The 20,656-nt window shown below is 42.2% G+C and overlaps 1 protein-coding gene across 3 annotated transcripts in view; it reads right to left on the bottom strand.

Moving 5' to 3' along the window:
• Positions 1–18,467, bottom strand: part of PTCHD1 (patched domain containing 1) — a 353,376-nt gene extending 334,909 nt beyond the window's left edge. Inside the window, exons 1-2 of one of the 3 annotated variants that reach the window (XM_073667507.1) lie at positions 17,983–18,467; positions 16,066–17,512 (exon numbers count right to left, since the gene is read on the bottom strand). In XM_073667507.1, coding sequence (XP_073523608.1) covers positions 16,066–16,494 — 429 coding nt within the window. In that variant the 5' untranslated portion in view covers positions 16,495–17,512; positions 17,983–18,467. Of the gene's footprint in view, positions 1–16,065; positions 17,513–17,729; positions 17,859–17,982 lie in introns of those variants that run through there. The other 2 variants (XM_073667508.1, XM_073667506.1) reach the window with 2 other exon arrangements.
• Between the last annotated feature and the right edge of the window lie 2,189 nt (positions 18,468–20,656).

The following is a 20,656-nucleotide window of genomic DNA, read 5'->3' as shown; positions in this document are numbered from 1 at the left end:
CATGAACCGGCGCATGGACATGAAGCATAAGTTGCAGTGGGAAGCTCACTGTGCTACAATGCGGCCTAGCCGGCCGGGCCAACCACCGTCTGCCATATCTTGTGCATCCGCGGCCTCTTCATCCTCTGTGACTGGGGGGACAGCAGTCACACCTGTTTTGGGGCGCAGACCTGCCACCTCTTTACCCGCAACAGGCAGTGTGATTGGCAGATCATCATTTTCTTTGGAGGTGGTAACACCAGCAGGTGTTGAGCGCTGTCCGACATCGATAGCACCACCTTTGGATCAAGGCAACCTAACATGTCCGCCTGTATCTTCCTCACAGACCGGCAGTTTGCCGGGGACACCCTTATCAACCCCGTCTAAGCACAATAGCCAGCCCTCTGTCCCTCAGATGTGGACAAGTAAAAGACCATTTCCTCCTAGCCATGAGAAAGCTAAGAGGTTGAATTTCACCATCTGCAAGCTCTTGGCTACAGAAATGCTGCCTTTCCGCCTGGTGGACACAGAGGATTTTCGAGACCTTATGTCCGTCGCAGTGCCCCAGTACCAGATGCCCAGTCGGCACTACTTCTCAAGGAAAGGTGTGCCTGCGCTCCACCAGCATGTCGCACACAACATCACCGCTTCTTTGAGAAACTCTTTGTGTGACAGGGTGCATTTCACCACAGACACGTGGACGAGTAGGCATGGACAGGGGCGTTACATGTCGCTGACTGGGCACTGGGTAACTATGGTGATAGCAGGACAAGGGGCTGCTGTCCAAGTCTTGCCGTCCCCACAAGTTGTGCGTCAATCCTCTTTATCTCAAAGTTCCTCCACTGCTTCTGCCTCCTCAACCTCCTCTCGGTCCTCCACCTGCACCCAAAGCCTGTCTGGTCATGCCACAAGCTTTCTAACTGCGCAGAAGTGAACCTGCACACCTCCTTACTATGCTGGCAGTAGGGCTCAACGTCATCAGGCGGTTTTTACTTTGAAATGTCTGGGAAATGTGAGTCACACAGCTGAGGAGTTGTGGTCAGCTCTGGAGAACCAATTTCATGAATGGTTGTCTCCACTGGACCTGAAACCAGGGAAGGCCGTGTGCGACAATGCTGCAAACCTGGGTGCGGCCCTTCGCCGGGGCAATGTCACACACGTGCCTTGTATGGCTCACGTGTTGAACCTGGTTGTCCAGCAATTTTTAGCCCACTATCCCGGACTAGATGGCCTTCTGCAGAGGGCACGGTCGCTGTGTGCTCACTTCCGCCGTTCGCATCCCGCAGCTCAGCGACTTACATCTCTACAGAAGTCGTTGGGCCTGCCACTTCACCGGCTAAAATGTGATGTGCCTACCCGGTGGAATTCAACTCTGCACATGTTGCAGCGACTGTGGCAGCACCGACAAGCCCTGGTGCAATACGTTCTGACGTATAGCCTGGGCCAACGAGATGCAGAGGTGGGGCAAATCACACTGGAGGAGTGGTCTCAGATCAGGGACCTATGCACCCTTCTGCACAGTTTTGAAATGGCGACGAAGATGTTTAGTGCTAACGATGCCATTATCATCATGACTATTCCGGTGATTTACATGCTGGAGCACATGTTAAACAGAATTCGAAGTCAGGTGGTGGCACAAGAGGAGGTGGAGGAAGTGGAGGAGGAGGAGTTGTATGCGGAAGGGCTAACATCTGCAAGGTCCAGACGGTCGGCAGCACCAAGGCGGCAGGCATGTGAGGGAGGGGGAGATGGTTTTACCAGGGCGCATGGTAGCAGCCAAACTAGTGAGGAAGGTGCAGGAGCCCAGGAAGAAGTGGAGGATGAACTGATGGAAGACTCATCAGATGAGGGAGACCTTGATCACATTTCTGTTGTGCGAGGTTGGGGGGAGAGGACAGAGGAAGGAAGCATGATTGTTACCTCGCCACCAACACAACAGGGACTTGGTGCTCCTGGATGCGCAACACACATGAGTGCCTTCTTGCTGCACTACCTGCAACATGACCCTCGAATTGTGAGAATTAGAAATAATCCTGACTACTGGGTTGCCACACTGTTAGATCCCCGGTACAAAAGTAAATTTAAAGAAATTATTCCTGCCATAGAAAGGGATGCACGCATGCAGGAGTTTCAGCAGAGACTGTTGCAGAATCTTACATGTGCTTTTCCACAAAACAGCAGTGGTGCACGTACTGAATCTCACAGTTCCAACTTGCCAACCGTGGGACCGTCGAGTGTTCAGCACTCAAACCGTAACAGAAACACAGTATCTGCTGGTAACATCAATTTTGCGGAATCATTTCACCACTTTTTTAGCCCATCCTTTGCAAGGCCACAGGAGACAAGAAGTCTGACACATAGTCAACGCCTAGAGACGATGGTACAGGAGTATCTCCAAGTAAACATTGAAGTCATGACTGTGTCACTGGACCCTTGCTCTTTTTGGGCTTCCAATCTGGATAAATGGCCGGAGCTAGCCGCTTACGCCTTGGAGATCTTGTCATGCCCCGCAGCCAGCGTTCTGTCTGAACGTGTGTTCAGCGCTGCTGGTGGTGTGCTGACAGATAAGCGCACGCGGCTCTCCACTGATAATGTAGACAGACTCACATTTATAAAGATGAACAAATCATGGATCCGAAACGACTTTTCTACCCCTGTGTCATCCTGGGGAGAGTAAAAGCTTGATGATTGGTTAAAATCACCTCACCAACCATTTTAAGCTTTCAAATTACTAATCATGTTTATCTGTATCTTGGCTGGAAAATTATTTGGGCTTTGTAGCAGTGTGCAGTACTGATTCTATTAGGCCATCTATACTAAGCTCCACCAGATTTAAAATTACTAGTCATGTTTATCTGTATCTTGGCTGGAAAATAATTTGGGCTTTGTAGCAGTGTGCAGTACTGATTCTATTAGGCCATCTATACTAAGCTCTACCAGATTTAAAATTAATAATAATTTTTAGCTGCATCTTGCCCGGAAAATAATTTTGGGACTCCGAGATGCGCAAGACACATAAGTGCCTTCTTGCCGCACTACCTGCAACATGACCCTCAGATTGTCAGAATTCGAAGTAATCCTGACTACTGGGTTGCCACACTCTTAGATCCCCCACACTCTTCGATCAACCTTTTCATTTTAATAAAGACCAAAAAAATGGTCATTTTTGAAATTATAAGCATTAGCAGGTTATTAGAAACTGAAATCAAACAGTTTTCAACTCAAAACTTTATTCTAGGTGATGTTACATTTGCACATAGGACCCCTTGTTCGAAAGGAGCTTCAGAACTCTCTCGTCCATTGAATTTGTCAGGTTTTGGATGGTTTCTGCTTCAATTGTTTTGCATGAGGACAGAATACCCTCCCAGAGCTGTTGCTTAGATGTGAACTGCCTCCCGCCATCATAGACACTCCTTTTGATGATGCTCCAGAGGTTCGGAATGGGGTAGAGGTCAGGGGAGCATGGGGGTCACACCATAAGTTTGTCCCCTTTTATGCCCATATCAGCCAGAGATGCAGATGTGTTATGTGCAGCATGAGACGGTGCATTATCATGCATAAAAATGATCTTGCTGTGGAATACACAGTTCTTCTTCTTGAACCATAGCAGGAAGTGCTGTTTGAGAAACTCCACATACATTATGGAGTTCATCTATACCCCTTCAGGGATCCTAAAGGGGCCGACAATCTCTCTCCCCATGATTCCAGCCCAAAACATTACTCCACCTCCTCCTTGTTGGCGCTGTAGCCGTGTTTGCGTGGGGTGTCCATCAACCAGCCATCCTCCACTCCATCCATCTGGACCATCGAGCGTTGCACGGCACTCATCCATGAACAAAACAGTTTTGAAATCAGTCTTCATGTAATGTTTGGCCCACTGGAGCCGTTTCTGCTTGTGTGAAGTGGATAGAGGAGGTCGACAGGATGGCGTATGCACAGCTGCAAACCTCTGAAGGACCCTGCATCTTGTTGTTAGGGGGACGTTGGAGGCACCAGCAGCTTCAAAAACTTGTCTGCTGCTATGACAAGGCTTTTTTGCCGCTGCTCTTTTAACCTGACGTAATTGCCTGTAGGAAAGAGTCCTCAATTTGCCCTTATCAGCACGCACACGTGTGTACTGTGAATCAGCTACATACTTCTTGATTGCCAAGACACTTCATCCTGATCATCGCACAATGTTGATTGTAGTCATGCCTTTACCTAAACACTCCACAATTTGTTGCTTCTCAGCAGCCGACACATCCTTTTCTTTCCCATTTTGGCAGAAAATGTAGGCTGCTTAATAATGTGGGACAGCCTTCTTAAGTAGTCTTGCCTTTCATTGGACACACCTGCCAAACTAATTAGCACAGGTGTCTGCAATTGCTTACAGTGATATAAAGAGCCCTGACACACATCACCATCAATGAGTTTAACTGACAAACAAACAAATTCTTCCCTTATCACTCCTAAACACTTTTTGCATAATAATTTGGAACACAGTGTACATGTGCTTTTCCACAAAACACCAGTGGTTCACATAGTGAATCTTACAGTTATAACTTGCCAACCGTGGTCTGTATGGAGTTGTTCAATAAAGGGCCCAAAATTAAGATAACATAGATGGGAGAGGTCTGTATGAATAGGAATTCCTAAGTATTTGATACCCTGTGAGGGCCAGGCAAAGGGAAAGTTGGACTGGATGGAATCCTGTATGGATTTGGGGAGGGAGACATCGAGGGCCTCAGACTTCGCTGCATTGATTTTAAAATTTGACCATGTAACAAAGTGATCTATTTCAGCCAAAACAGCAGGGATGGATATATGTGATCGAGTGATATATACTAGGACATCATCCGCAAATAGAGAGCACTTGTACTCGGTGCCTCCCACCTCAATCCACCTAATATTGGGGTTATGGCGAATTGATGAGAGCAGGTGCTCCGTCACTAGGATGTATAAGAGAGGGGACAGAGGACATCCCTGCCTTGTCCCATTGGTGATTATGAAAGGTGATGAAAATGTTCTGACGCACCCCCTGGGCCTTGGGACACCCGTGGCGGTGACCCGGTTCCATGGCTCAGGGCGGTCAAACCAGTGGCAGAACTATTTATGTGGTTTTGATGTTTAAATGTCCGACTACGCCACCCATGGATTGCGGTCAGAGTGAACCGCCTCTGCAGGGCAGACTGCTGAGGCTGGTGTTGTGGGTGCAGCAGAGCGTAGCATAACTCCCCACGGGAGGAGTATAGCATCAGGGCAGTGTGTGCGGAGGATGGGGGTGATGGTGCAGGGCAGCAGCAGTAACGACACGGAGTCAGTGATGCAGTCCAGGGCCTTTACTCACAGTTCTTATTATCCAGACCACGTCTGCAGGTAACGTCTGCCCACGTCGTACTGTGCTCACCAGGTGAGGGGCTCAGACAACTCCTAGATAACTTTGGAGCTCTTCACAGGACCCCCTTTGTGTGTCCTTTGTCTGGCCTTTCTTACCAACCCTTCTGTCCGGATGCCTCGGGCCTCCTCTTGGTAAACTTGGCGCCAGTTTCCCTGACCCTATGTGGTGCCTTCCTAGCGGGTGTAGCGAGGGGCTGCGCCACATAAAATGTCACAGCCTCCGGTTTCTAGCTGAGGGTCATTTCCCGCCTCCACTAGTTTTGGGGACCGGTCTCCCCCTTTGGCCTGACCCCTCCACGCAGGTGGATTCGGGCGTGCGGTGGCGACTCGCCCGTCCGCACCCCTTGGATCCCTTCGTTCCTCGTTCCTGGAGCCTTCTCCGCTCCTCTTCCTTCCTTCTCCCTCTTCCAGTCCTGGGCCTCTGTTACTAGGCCCGCCTCCGGAGCAGAGCCCATGCAGAGCCCCTGCTCCCTGTCACTTCTGCTCAGACTTCTCTGCACTGAACTAAAATGGTGCCCACCTTTTATACTCCCTTCTCAATGCACCCAGGAACTGCTTCCTCCCTGCTCCTGCACTACAGGGTTCCCCTTCCTCAGTGTTCCCTCCCCCCACTCCAGCCAGGGACAGGGACTGTCATGCCCATCTCAGAGGCATATTGGTCGCCCTGCCCCACGGCAATGTGGTGTAATGCATGCAGGTGTCGGGTCCTGATCCACACTCCATCCTTACCTGAGAGTGAGATATCACACCTCTGGGTGAGGTGCAATACCTTTGTTACAACCGAGCCCTCAGGGTGCTACAGTTCCATTTATCTTCAGCCTAGGTGACGTATTGCGATACAGGGCCGTGATTTTGGCTATAAAAGGGTCCCCTAGACCCCTACCCCAAACTTTTTAAGAGAATAATATATGGCGTGCCAGGAGACTCTATGGAATGCTTTCTCAGCATCCAACGAGAGTATCTAATTACAAATTTTTAACTGCATCTAGCCCAGGAAATACTTTGTGCCTAGTAGCAGTGTCTGCTAGTCAGCGGATTATCCCGGCTGTTAAGCAAGCTACACCACCTGTAGTTTGGACACTTAATTTTTTCAAAGGAAATGCTTCGGGACCACGGGATACTCAGTGAAGAGCATCAGGAGGCACCCCAAGGCATAGAGGCTGGGACTGGCAGTAGGATGACTTGCGGTGGACAGCCGAGCTCAATCCTTATAAAAGCTTTTTAACTGCAGCAGCTTTAGTGGACACTACTGGAGCTGGAATTACGCGGCTGCTGGTATGAGACTTGCCCTCCAATAGATCGTTGTAAATGGATTTAAAGTGTATTCATTCAAATTAGAGAGACAATTTAAATTAAAAAGCTTAGAGCTGCCTCCACCACAGGGGGGCTCGCTCGACCCACCAGCGGACAGGCACCAGTATTGGGAGAGGGGGGCTGGCCGTCAGGGTTCACCGCTGCTCTGGCACAAACCCGGCGACACGGAGGTGGTACGGGCAGGAGCGGACTGGCCGTGTCGGCTTCTCACTTTTTGGATTTTAGAAGGGCATGACATGCCTATATCTGTGTCTCCCCCTCCTTTTACTCCTCCACCTCTTTTCTTTTCGCATGACTATATGTACTTGTCACTTTTCCATGTGTTAGTTATGTCTTCTGAGCAGTTTGTCAGCTTTTGGACACCTTTGAAGGTGTTTTCTATGTGTTTCTATGTGTTTTTGTTTGCCTGCCATTGGTTTTAACGGTGTTCGAAGGTGTTCGACGAACCGAACCGAACTCGATCACTACGGGGGTGGCTCAACACTATTCACTATGTTTAAAACGTATTGTTAAAACCTACGGTATGTCCTACGTTGTAAATACTAATTTTACTATCAATTTTATATAGTACAATATTTACTTTCAATACTACTAAGAATATTGAAATATAAAATATTTAATGACCAACAGTCATTATATGCTTATTTTACTGATAAATGAGACCTCATCTTCACCTGACTCTGTTCCCTATCTAACCTCTCTAACTCTCCTCTCCCTCTGTCTGACCACAACCTACTTGCATTCTCTTCTCTCTCCTCTCCAGGTGCACAATCCCCACTCCACAAACTTGCACACCCTCGCAGAAATTTCAAACACCTTGACCTACACTAACTCTCTGAATCCCTTATCCCTCTTACAGACATAAGTTCCTTACACGATGCAGATGTTGCTGCTGCTTTATATAACACCACAACAGCTGCAGCTCTCAATTCGGTCGCCCCTTTCACACATATCAAAGCTCGCACAATCAATAGGCAACCCTGGCACACCAACCTGACTAAAGAACTGAGACGGGCTTCCAGGGTTGCTGAGCGGAGATGGAAAAGGTCCCACTCCAATGAGCACTTCATCGCATTCAAACAGTCCCTCACTATTTTCAAGTCCACACTTACTGCAGCAAAACAAACCTACTTCTTATTTCTCATATTGTCTCTGTCTCATAATCCTAAACAGCTGTTCAACACCTTCAATTCTCTCCTCCGTCCCCCAGCACCTCCTCCCTCTCCTCTCATCTCAGCTGAACTTGGCCTCATTCTTCAAGCAGAAGATTGACACCATCAAGCAAAGCTTTTACCTAAAGTCCCCACAGCCCCTCCTCATATCTACTCAACCTTCCTCCACCAAAACCAGCTTCTCCACCATTACAGAAGATCAATGTTCATCTTTACTCTCCAAGTCACACCTCACCAACTGTGAACTTGACACAATCCCGTCCCATCTCATCCCTAACCTTACAACAGTCTTCATCCCAACCCTAACCCACCTCTTCAACCTGTCACTAACAACTGGTGTCTTCCCTTCATATTTCATGCCTCAATCACACCCATCCTCAAAAAGCCCTCCCTTGAACCATTCTCTCTGTCCAGCTATCATCCCATGTCACTTCTCCCCTATGCCTCAAAACTACTGGAACAACATGTCCACTTTGAACTGTCCTCCCACCTCTCCTCCTGCTCCCTCTTTGACCGCTTACAATCTGGCTTCCGACCACATCACTCCATTGAAACTGCTCTGACTAAATTCACCAACGATCTACTAACTGCCATATCCAAGCAACACTGTTCTGTCCTCCTCCTCCTGGACCTGTCATCTGCTTTCGACACAGTGGACCATTCCCTTTTACTACAGACTCTCTCATCTCTTGGCATTACAGACTTGGCCCTATCTTGGATCTCCTCATACCTAACAGACCAGACTTTCAGCGTCTCCCACTGGGTTCAGTTCTCCGAACCCGAATTTGAAATTCCGAACAAATTCACTCAACACTACTCTCTACCCCAACATATCAGACTCTCGCCTACCGTGGAAACCTTCAAAAGGAACCTGAAGACCTACCTCTTCCAACAAGCCTACAACCTGCAGTAACCCTTGCCCCACCATACCACTGCACGAACAGCTCTACCCCCACCTACTGTATCCTCACCCATCCCTTGTAGATTATGAGCCCTCGCGGGCAGGGTCTAGTCGCTGACTTGTATTGTTCAAGATTATTGTAATTGTTTTTGCTATGTATACCTCCTTTTTCACATGTAAAGCGCCATGGAATAAATTACACTATAATAATAATAAATAATAATAATATTAATAATAATAACTCCATCAGAACTTCCATATTAATATGCACCAAATTACTTTGCCTTCATTCTAACAATTTTATGTTTTTAGTTATATAATATTTTTTGGCCTTTTAAATAAACATTAAAATGTGTCTTATTTAATCACAGAGATGCATAAGTATTAAGTTACATGTTGCAAAGCCTGAAATGGTAAGGTTATATCACAAACAGTTTAGTGTAATCTATTTGACAGTAAAAAAAAGAGCAAGGTTGACACACAGGTCTATAAACCCATAAATACGATGCCAAGCAGGGCTGACATTTGGTGAACATTTGTTCATGGTGTATACTATAAACAACAGTAATTTTCCACTATGATGATACATTTCCCCCAGTCCACCCCATTGTAATGAGAGTTTCTTAAGTAAAAGCAATACAGGGCCAGAAAAAAGGGCTAATAAGCACATAAGTTGGCAAAGTTACAAATATATCATATTCCAAAGACATAGAACTATATAAAATACTTTTCTGAACTGTTAGTTTTGTAAAATATATGAAATGAATGCATACCTCTAATTTTAACCCCTTACCGACATCCGCCGTAAGTGTACAGCGCAAGTCGGTAGTGGATGTATGGAACTGGCTAACGGTGTGAGCTCTCCCCATACTCGGCAGATGATGGCTGTGTGATACGGCCAGGACCTGCCCTTAACCTGTTAAATGCTGCAGTAACAACGCATCGGCAGGGGGGCTCATTAATCTGTGCCCCATCTGCATGCCAATGGCGTAATCACTGGTTGCTGACGGGTTGCTATGGCAGCCGGGGATCTGTTGAAGACCTCTGTTCTTGTCATTATGGAACTCCCTTGAAACCCTACCTCTAGCCAGTCTTCAAAGAAGACTGTGATTTTCACTATATGCAGCAATACTGTGGCATCACTGTATACAGTGTGGCATCACTGTACAAAGCACAAGCACTCAGAGGTTCACAGCTTCAAGCCACCTGAGGTGACTGAAGTACATTGAAAAGTAAAAAAAAAGTTTTTAAAAACATGAAAAAAAAAACAAAAAAACATAACAGTTGAAATCACCCCTCTTTTCCCTTGTTATAAATAAAGATAGTTTAAAAATTGAAAAGATACACAAATGTGGTATCATCGAATTCAGAAAAGTCTGATCTATCAAAATACCAAAATAATTAATCTCATTGTAGACGGAAAAAATTCAAGAACGCCACATTAGATTTTTTTTTGTCGCTGCAATATCACAAAAAATTCTGTAACAAGTAATCAAAATGTCATATCTAACCCAAAATGGTATCAATAAAAAGGTTGTCTCGCCCCGTAAAAGATAAGCTGTCACACAGCTCCATCGACGGAAAAATGTAAACATTATGGGTCTCGGAAAATGGCAACACAACCCCTAAAAATTTTGGGTAAACTTTTGATTTATATTCTTCACAACTAAAATAATAAAAAACTTGACCTGTTTGGTATCGCCGTAATCATACTGATGAGAAAAATCATACTGCAAAGTAATTTTTACCAAAAAATGTACGCCGTAAAAATAATTCCCAAAAAACAATGTCAGAGTTAGTTTTTTTTCACGATTTCACCACACTTCAATTTTTTTTCCTGTTTCCAGTAAATTATGTGTTAAAATTAATGGTTTGATTTAAAAGTCCAACTCATCCTCCAAAAAAACATGGCTATGTGCACAGAAAAATACAAGAGTTATGGCTCTGGAAAGAGGATGAGGAAAAAACGAAAATCCAAAAAAGGAAATTGACAGCTTTGGGAAGTGGTTAAAGGTACTTTGCAAATTGTGGTACTGCATTATTAGATGGTCCATCATGTATTGTAAGTAGCCAGATGACTCCAGCTGCAAGCCAGAGTAATGCATACCTACAGAGTTTAAATCAGGGAGGAAATTTAGATTCTTTGTGGCATTCCTGTTGCCCGTGAACATATTTCTTGGGAGAGAGGGAATTTTATTGGCCTAAGGCTTCTCTGCTCTGTGCTTGAATTTTTAAATGAGAGAAAACCAATAATATTTTAGGGAATGGTTGATAATAATAATAATAATAATAATAATAATCATAATAATAAAAATAATAAGCATAAAATTAATTTCCTAAGACAGTAGTCAAAGTAAATTCAAAACTTGAGATCTATGTTATAAAAATCTTATATGCTGTAAGGCATGGGGGCTGGGTGAGACAAATGAGTCTGTAAAGGCAATATATTGGAATATTTTGGCCATTTTCATACAATTTATCAATAACAAGACCAAGCCTAGACAAGAAGGAAGTATTAAAAAAAGAAAACGAAGCTTGGATATGTAGAACGTTAGCCTAAATTGACCCAATTTACTCCTAAACTCTTGTAGTTGACTTAAAGCTTTACCCGAACTTGCAAAACTGTACTTGGAAAATAAATCTATTACATTAAGACTTTGACTAGTTAATTTTCAGGGAATTTTATATCATTACTGCTATTCTTTCCATATTTAAACCACCCAATAAAAATCAAATAGGTTTCCTAATCCCAATAAATCGTATACAAACAGTTGACATTGGTATATAAAAAAGGCAAAATTAATATTAATAATCCTATCAATGCAATAAACCGACATGTCACTGTTCCACAAATTATCACTGTTTATCTCAAATGATGTTGTGTCCTCAGGACATTTGACTATTACAGTAACCTCAATGGTGTCGACTCATCATTATGTCAATGGTTCGTTGCAGGGGTCAATGGTCCACTTGTCAAGGAAGCATAAGCAAGGGATTGGTAAAGTATTAATACTTTTGTTATTTGATACCATTGTCAGGCGATTGTAAATTATTTAATGGAAGCGAAAAACCCCTTTAATAAATATGCAGTATGTACACATCTCACACATCTTTTAATATGGCAAATTTCACATAGTTAAATAGCTCAAAATATAGATCCTGGCATTCAAGAGCACTGCCCGACATGCAGTCGTTTCTGTGATTTAAGGGGATAAGTGTAAGCACATTGTGAGCAGTGCTTTTTGCTTTAGTTTGTGAACACGTAATCTAGATTAACCTTAATCTGTTGTATTTTTTCAGTTTCCTGCACATCTGCAATAGCTTGACCAAAGAGTGGCTTATGTTAGATCTGAATGAGCTAAATGTTCTGTAGCCTGCATAATGGCGTGATGTTGTTTCACTTATCAGCATGGCAAATCATTGAGAATTATTGTCTAATTTGAAACGGGAACCCATTTTTTTAATCCCAATAATTAAGTTTGTTTCCTATCCATACAGTTTTTAATTCAGCTGTGTGAAGTTGACTTCTTGTTTAGCAACTATGTAGTTACAGGAAATAGATTTTTGTTTTTTAAAGCTTTAAAAATGAAGAGAACGTATTTGGATTACACCAGTGTTAGGTTTCCTCAGGTGAATACATTTAAATGCAAAATGAAAAAAGAAATAAGTGCGATAAAATGGGCATCAAGGTGGGTGGTCTATTCAAGATTGTGATTTAGTCTCATATTTCTAGCACAAAGATAAAGAAATTCCAAAATATTAAATTAGCACTATCCTGACCAAAGTATTTTTGGGCCTAAAACCTTGAATCAACATGCAAGATGACTACTTTTTTAAAAATAAATACTTTATTGATACAGATAGGTATGTTTTGCAACATAATAATTTGTCTCCAAGCTAGTCCAAAGTGTCTCCGGATATAAAAAACTGAATCATACTGTGTATTTATTTTTCAATAGGCTGATTTGACTTTGGGCCACCGATATCACACTGGCAACAGAGAGGAGTGGGATTTCTCACATCAAATTCAATTAAAGGAGTTGTTCAGTGCAAACAAGTTATCGCCTATCCACAGGATACGTGATGATAACTTATTGATCGTTGGGGATCCAACAGCTAGGACCTACACCGAACAGCAGAACGGGGCACTTTTATCCATGTTAGAATGGAATGGCAGTGCACATGTTCAACTACTGCTCCATTCAATCTATATGGGACTGCCGGAAAAAGCCGAGCGCAGAGCTCAGCAGCCCCATAGGCAATGAATGGCCCAAAGGTTGGGCATGAGAGCTGCCACTCCACTATAAAATCGATAAAAGTTCTGCTGATCGGTGCGGATGCCAGCAGTCGGTTCAACACCCACCATAAAGTTCTTACCTATCCTGTTGATAGGTAATAACTTGCTTGCACCAGACAACCCCTTTAAGTCTAGGCTTGCTCAAAATTATTCTTATTATAAGACATGGAATTAAAGTGGACAGAAAGCCATATAGTATTGATTTAAATAAGCAAAAGGTGTTTCAAACTATTGATTGCGTTTGATCTACAGATATCACACTGGGCAGCACGGTGGCTCTGTTCATATTTGTGTCAGGAGGCCCCATTGTAGATTCGAGTCTAATGTGATGGCTGAAATAATGTTGCATGAAATTGTATTTTTCTTTGGAAAATGCCGGATACTTCAATACAGACCCTATTAGAAATCAGTTTGGTAAGGTGGGCGCTAGTGGTAGCCAAAGTATGACAAATCTGCTTTAGGTATGAACAAAGCTCAAGAAGTAAGTGGAGGACAGAGCTTTCAATGACTATAGGCCACTGGTCTCACAACATATATAAAAGTGTTAGTGTTTTTGGTGAAGAATCATTATAAAAAGCAATAGTTAATTTATGTGCAATGCTATAAGTAAAAGCAGCACAGATACCCCAGAGATCTGTGTGGTGTAATCATTCATTTGTTCAATGATTACTATTGCTTTTTTATTTTATTCATGAATTCGATACATTTATGAAGGTTTCACAGTCCACACATACAGAAAACAAATTAGGGATGAATTTCTATGTGTTTTTTCCTCAGCACACACAGTGTTATTTAGGCAACAAAAACAACAGGGGACATTTAGGAAATTGTCTAAAAGTAAAATTGACCTTCTTGTCTATTGTGATTAATCATGGCGCAACTTTCATTTCTTATAGTGCCTGATAAAAATGAAAGCTGTGCTGTGATTGGTTTCTATTGGCAACAAAGACAGTTTTTCTTTTAGATACTTTCATGATGGTTCAAAGGGCTCAGTCTCATTATAGGGCTGCCAAAAAAGTATGAGGCCATATTGTATTTTTGTATGCCTTTTGATTTTGAGTTATTTTTGTGAGACTCTAAAAGTGGTTTTCTGAGACCGCCATCTTTATTCTGGGCTATTGGGGTCCCACTGGTCAGCTGAATGAAAGGTCTTTGGCGCTTCCTATTAATTACTAGGTATAGCGACACACATTTTTTATAGTGTTGCCTAGTAGTGCAAATCATTGGCATTCAGTTTATCTTTATTTTTTTAATACCTATTCCCCCTTTGTACTGCAGTTTTGTTTTCATCTCCTTACAGTTGTAAAACTGCTTTGATTTGTTGTAACATATGAGGACTTACGTTACTTCGATTGCTATCAATCACCACTCACTCCATTATGTAATTTTTCATTTAGTTCCATCATGCTTATTTAAGAATTTCGTTATCACAAAACTTATTGTACTTTAGTTTTGGAAAACTACAGAGAATCAAAAGAAATAGGTTCTATAGTCAAAATGGATCAGACAGAATCAGGCTCCTTATTTGTACCCAAGATATTCAGTTTACTGACATTTTACATTTAATTTTAAATGTAACTTGGTTAACTTTATATTTTTTCAAAGTGTTACATCTCAGACTTACTGAGCTACAAATAAAAGTGTAAGATAAGGTCAATGTGGAGAAGACGATGAAGTGAGCAAAGAATGTGCATATAAGTCAGAGGTTCCCAAAAAAGCTTTAGGATATTAGTTTTTTGGTAGTACATGTACAGTGAAACATCTTAAAAAACATTATCTGTTAAGACGATTAACACTCTATTCAGATAACGTATCCTGTGACAGATTTTTAGCTCCACCATATATTATGCACATCTTTGAAAAGATGATCACTTTTCAATGCAATTTTTGGGTGGTCTTCACAAAGAAATGTTATTGTAAAATTATATTATATTTTAAAGTACTACAACCCTCTAGTAGTCACTTACCCAAGAGAGAAAGTTAATGCATAAACTGCAACTTCTGTACACATGGTAGGTAAATTGTTAAATAACTGCAAAAAAATTCATTGGAAATTACACCAAAAAATGACTCCTAGCAGACAGATTGCTGGGGGTATCTGCTCTGCTTCTCTGTATGGTGTTGTTCATATAGTAATACTACACATTTTTTAACAAAATTATTGACAGAAAACAATTAAAACTTTAAAGGCCACTTGCACTCTGATTCTAATTGTAATATTAGTGCCTTAAAGTGGTTGAAGCGTCTGATTACAACTGAGTCTTTGCTTTTGTTAATAATTAAAGCCACAATGCTCTGCCACCAGTAACCGCCAGACCTCATTAACTTTCCACACTGTTAAATTTGACTGGAATTGAGAACAGAACTTCCGAAAAAAATATGAACAGATATGAACTTAACCATTCAACAAATACTTATTCTAATCAACAGTGGCTGTATGCCCATTTTGATTACAATACTCTTGCCCAAAATTACTTTTGGCCAGCCTACAGTTCAATAATTTTTGTTGCTTTTTTACCAGCCTAGTGTTCAATAATTTTTTTATTTTGGGCCATCCAAGAGTTCAATAATTTAATGATTTTTATCTATCTGCTGGCGGTGTAATATCAATGGCTCATAGTAATTAAAATACCTGTTGCTTATTAAAATCAGTAAAAAGTGACTATCTACCCACTTGATGACAATTTTTACATCTAGTCCCACTATGGGCCAGGGCATTTTGTTTTTATTTTGCTGTCAACTGTATGTAGGGAACCGTACGCCAATGTAATGTATTATTACTATACAGTTAACACATTAATGAACTAGTAAAAAAACAAAATACATTTCCTGAGAAAAAGAAACTGTTGAATAAAAAAAAAAACAACTTAAGCCGTGAAAAAGAAACTGAACAAATAAAAAAACAACTTCATCAACGTCTTTTAATCTGACATTGTTGCCCAGCATCTCTACAGAGCAGTATTAATATGCTAAGTAGCTCTGTGCTAACAGGTGGTTGGAGAAGCAAGCCTATGCAGCATAATTACCTTCAGAATGAGATCCGTGTGGTGTTGGTCCAACATGTTTGCTCTCCTGGATGATGTTATGATGACTCTGCCATACCTCCCAGGTGTTTGGAGATCAGAGTATAGACGGTGTTTTGATCGATTAACTGGGAAGAGACTATCCACCAGGTTCCTCTCTATTTTGGCTAGGCTGTGTTTAGGGGCCAGCAAATATTCAATGTTCTCTTCAACCTTATACCTGCTAAAACTAGCACCCAGCAAGATTGAGATCAGTACTGGGGCTGATACAAAAAACACTGGATGGCTAGCAATGAAGAAGCCCAATCTTGAAAAGCACGATCTCAGCCCCCTGTGCAGAGCCTTCCGCAACATCCTAGTGCAGAGGGAGCTAAGTAGGGGGAGAGTCACAGGCTGAGATCTGAGGCTCTCCCAGAGCCTGGCTAGGACCATCAGGGATAACAAACATGCGGAGAGACTCCCTAGTCATGGGAAACCTCAACATAGACTTAAAAATGCTGCTGACAGAACAAAGCTAATAATAGGGTGATGCAACCGACAAAAACATTTCTTTATCTACCTCTATCACTAAGGCAACATTTCTGTGCAAATTATGTGGTTTGGTTGAAATATCATTTTTTCCTCACTTCTCAATGCCTGGCAGACCAGAGAAACCATGTACTTCCAATCCAAAGTCTGCAACCCTGTGGCTTTTAGATGGGTGTGCTAGTCTAGAAAAACTCATCAGGTATTCAGAAAACAATCTTGAAAGTTGTGTTTGAACAGTCACATCCACTGCTGTATTTACTCCCAGGATGAATTGATTTTTAATTGCTCATGATGAGGAAGTGATGTCTTGAATTTTTTAGGCTTTGAAGAAAGCCAGTCTTTAGTGGCTGGACCATTTTTACGATCAGGGTCAACACAGATGATTTACTTGACCATTGTGAAGACAGAAGAAAAGAAGCAAGACAGCTGAATGAAACAGGATGATTGGTTGTGTCAATGAAAGTACAATCCACTTTACGTAAGTCCCATTGCTGCGTCTCCTTCTGTAGCAAGAGGTAGAATTTCTATGATATGCAAACAAATGCTACAAGTCAAATAAATCCGCCTGGCTTGATATTGTTGATAGGATGCATTTAAAGGTTGCAGTGTTCTTCTCCTTGCAATCCTTGTCTTAAATACCTTCCACTACTTTGGTGAGGTCTCAGCCATAAACGGGAATTTGTGAATTCCATCATTAAAGAGGCTTGATCATCGCATAGATACAGTTTTGTGTATTTCATTGGTCTCAGGCGATTATATAGACTGACAACACATGACTAGAGAAGACTGCAAAAATCCTAGCAGCCAGAAACGTTTAGGCTATTCCCAAACCTCTATCTCTCTTGTATGCAGCTGCAATCTCTTCTTAGGGTACTCATCAGGAGCTGGCATTTTCACACGTTGAAATATAGCCAGTTAACACCTGAAATGAAAGAATGCAATAGTAACATACAGATAGATGTGAAATGCATGGGTGCAGACATAACGCTGACCACCAACACCCCTTCCCCAAACACCAAAGCCTCAGGTTTACTACTTAGAAAAGGACTACTCAAATACACTCACAAACTTACAGCTAAAGAGAAGTATATGCGAAAGGATGATTGCATGAATGAATGGTTGAATGAATGAACACTCACATCAGCAAATCCAAAATAATAAGATATAAGATCCATACATCAGGAAGCTGTCTTCTATTGCTGCATGATCTATAGCACATCCCTATCCTCCCCCCTCTCCAGCAACTCCTCCCTGAATCAACTGCCACAGGGGCTGTCCCTCCTTTAAGAGAGCAAAATAAATACAAAGAGAGGGGAATAAATCACCACAAAATACTTTGGGAACTGGCACCAGTATCTTCCACCCCCATGCTGAATTCACACTTTTACTCACCTTACACTGCCACCCCCATCTCAGGCTCCCCAGTGACTGCTCTTCCACGGCTCTTGCTGATTCACGACAAAGAGAATGCCAGGATGAATTGTGTTCTACAGCCACTAATATATAGGAAATAGCAAACAAACGCAAACGGACGTGTCATGGGTGGTTAACATCACGTATGCTCTGCCTAGCATTAGCCTCCTAGCAGTGATGTGATAACCCTGCAGTGAGACTCCTCATTTCTAAGCAATTATTATTAAGAAAACTGGGAAGGGCTGATCCTACCCAATGTCTGTTATCTGAATCAATTCTAGGAAGGATCAGTATATCCTGCACAATGTGCCGAGCGGCATGTCATCCGTAGCATGATAGAAATGTTGGCAATACTGATGAATACATTGGCAGCCTATTTCTTCAGCCATAGCCTCTAGTCTGTAACATGTAAATCAAAAGGGGAATGTGCTACTCTTTCTTTGTCCTCAGTCCTGCTGAGAAGCAGTGAGATTAGCAACAGGCTTTAATGCTGAATGTGAAACTGCAGTCTGCACAGAGAATGTAGGTGAAGAGCAGCATCGCTCCCTAATAGTTCTCAGCTTTTACACGAACATAGCATAATGGGAAGACAAGTACCTACTAAAATCCCATAGCCACAGGAGAGCCGGGTGCTTCATAACCTCAAGTATATTTATGTTTTCTATTTCTTTGGAATGTTTGCAAATAATCTTATCTGACTTAATGCCTCCTGGATGTTTAAAAGAGTGAACTTCTGCCTATTGCTAATTATAACAATGGTCTGTTTAACTCTGAAGCATCAACATGCTCAAAGAGGCATGGTATAGAATCGCTGATGCATGTGCAAAAACAGGTCATGTGGGAAATTCAAGAGGCTGATTTAATCACTACTGACTTGCACTTGTGACTCCGGCATAGATAATGTAGAGGAATTGTTGGTATTTATTGATATTTTTTGGCATTTTTTTCTCCTCCATTTGGCAAAAAAATCACAGTAAAGCTAGGGGGCGTCACTTTTTCTCTCATCTGAGAAAATCAGTCCAATCATGCTAATCATATTCTAATCAGACTCTGATCAGATTTTCTTGGATGTGGAGAATAAAAAAAATAAAAAAGTTCTACATCTTCTCCATTCTGTCAGTCCGTGAAAATCGGACCGCACTCGGATGTCATCCGAGTGAGATCTGATTTTTTCCACGGATCCAAAAACATGAATGGCAGAGTCTGATCCGATAATCAGATGCAACTTGTGCATGTTGCGATCTCAGTACAAGGAAAAAATCGGACATCTGCATGGATCATTGAATATTGGGTCGAGTGCTATTTGTCAAAACGATGGATAGAACTCGCACGACTTTTACGGTCGTCTGCATAAGCCCTGCATCTCCAATAATAGGTAGAATCACTGAATCTCCTGACTATAAGAAGAGATTAAAGAAAAGTGACATCAAATCTAAAACATCACTTTTAATGATTGTGAATATAAAAGGTATTCAACCATATGACTCAAAACACTAAGTACTAATAAGCAAAAAAAGCAATGGAAAAGCGACAGCTATCACTACATCAATAGGCACAAATCACCAGGATAAAAATGACAAATCAGCAATGTGACGAAAAACACAAAAAGGAACAGACTTACCTCCTCCGTCATCATGTAGAAACATGCAGTGACTACTGATCAGGGTGCTAAAAATCATAAACAGGGAGGATGAAACTTCTTGATTCATCCCACAAAGATGTCTCACATTCTTAAAAGGGTAGTCCAAAACTGGACAACCCCTTCTTGCTAGCTCTGCATCACAGAACAAAATAGAACAAAATGTAAATGAACCCATCATGTCCCCAAACACTAATGACCTGCAGATATAGGACACAGACAGAAAAGGGGCCCTGTGCAAGAACAGTATAAGAGCCCCTTTCAATTCAATAGCTCATCATAATGTACAAGTCCACATATTTAGGAGGTAAAAATGGGCCCCCTTACCTCTAGGGCCCTGTGCGACTTCACAGGTTGTACCAATGATATGTTTGCAAGTCATAGGAAACCTTGCGGTAACCTGGTATTCAGCTCACCCATGGACCGAGGATCTCCTCTGCACGGACGGTCTTGTAGTATAGCAAGGAACAATGAAGAGAAAAGGAAGGTACATCCAGCACTGGGTCCTCATAAAAAATTCTTCTTTATTGCAAATCCATAAAAACTCCAGACATAGAGTAATTGCATATGCGTTTCAGACGGTTACGTCCTTAGTCATTGCATACATGATATGTTTGCCCCTGGATGTAGATTAATCTCCTCTCCGGCTACCTTACAGAAAGTGTGGATAAGGGGAAAAAAATTAACTTAATTCCTTCAAGGAGCTGCCAGCTTTCAGTCATAGAGGTATTGCCAGAGGAGTTGCAGAGCAAGCTGTCAATCAAAGTGCTGGGGTGTGCTTACAGCCACCGCTCACTGTGTAATCAGCGGTGAAGCCGCTCCGGGCACATCTCTATGGCTGAAAGCCGGCGGCTCCAATTTTCATGAGGAATAAAGTTCATTTTTTCCCAGCAGTCGCACTATAAACCTGTAGATTAACCCTGTATCTGCTGGTAAATAAAATTTGGAGACATTACAGGTTCCCTTAAATGATTGCCTCATAGACTAGAGCATTTTCGTTTATGTCACTGCTGT

Source organism: Phyllobates terribilis, unplaced genomic scaffold, assembly GCF_046119375.1.
Source record: "Phyllobates terribilis strain yellow unplaced genomic scaffold, ASM4611937v1 Scaffold_2__4_contigs__length_985480577, whole genome shotgun sequence".
NCBI classification, from domain to species: Eukaryota; Metazoa; Chordata; class Amphibia; order Anura; family Dendrobatidae; genus Phyllobates; species Phyllobates terribilis.
The sequence above is the reverse complement of the archived record's forward strand: the minus strand, read 5'-3'. Positions and strand labels throughout refer to the sequence as shown.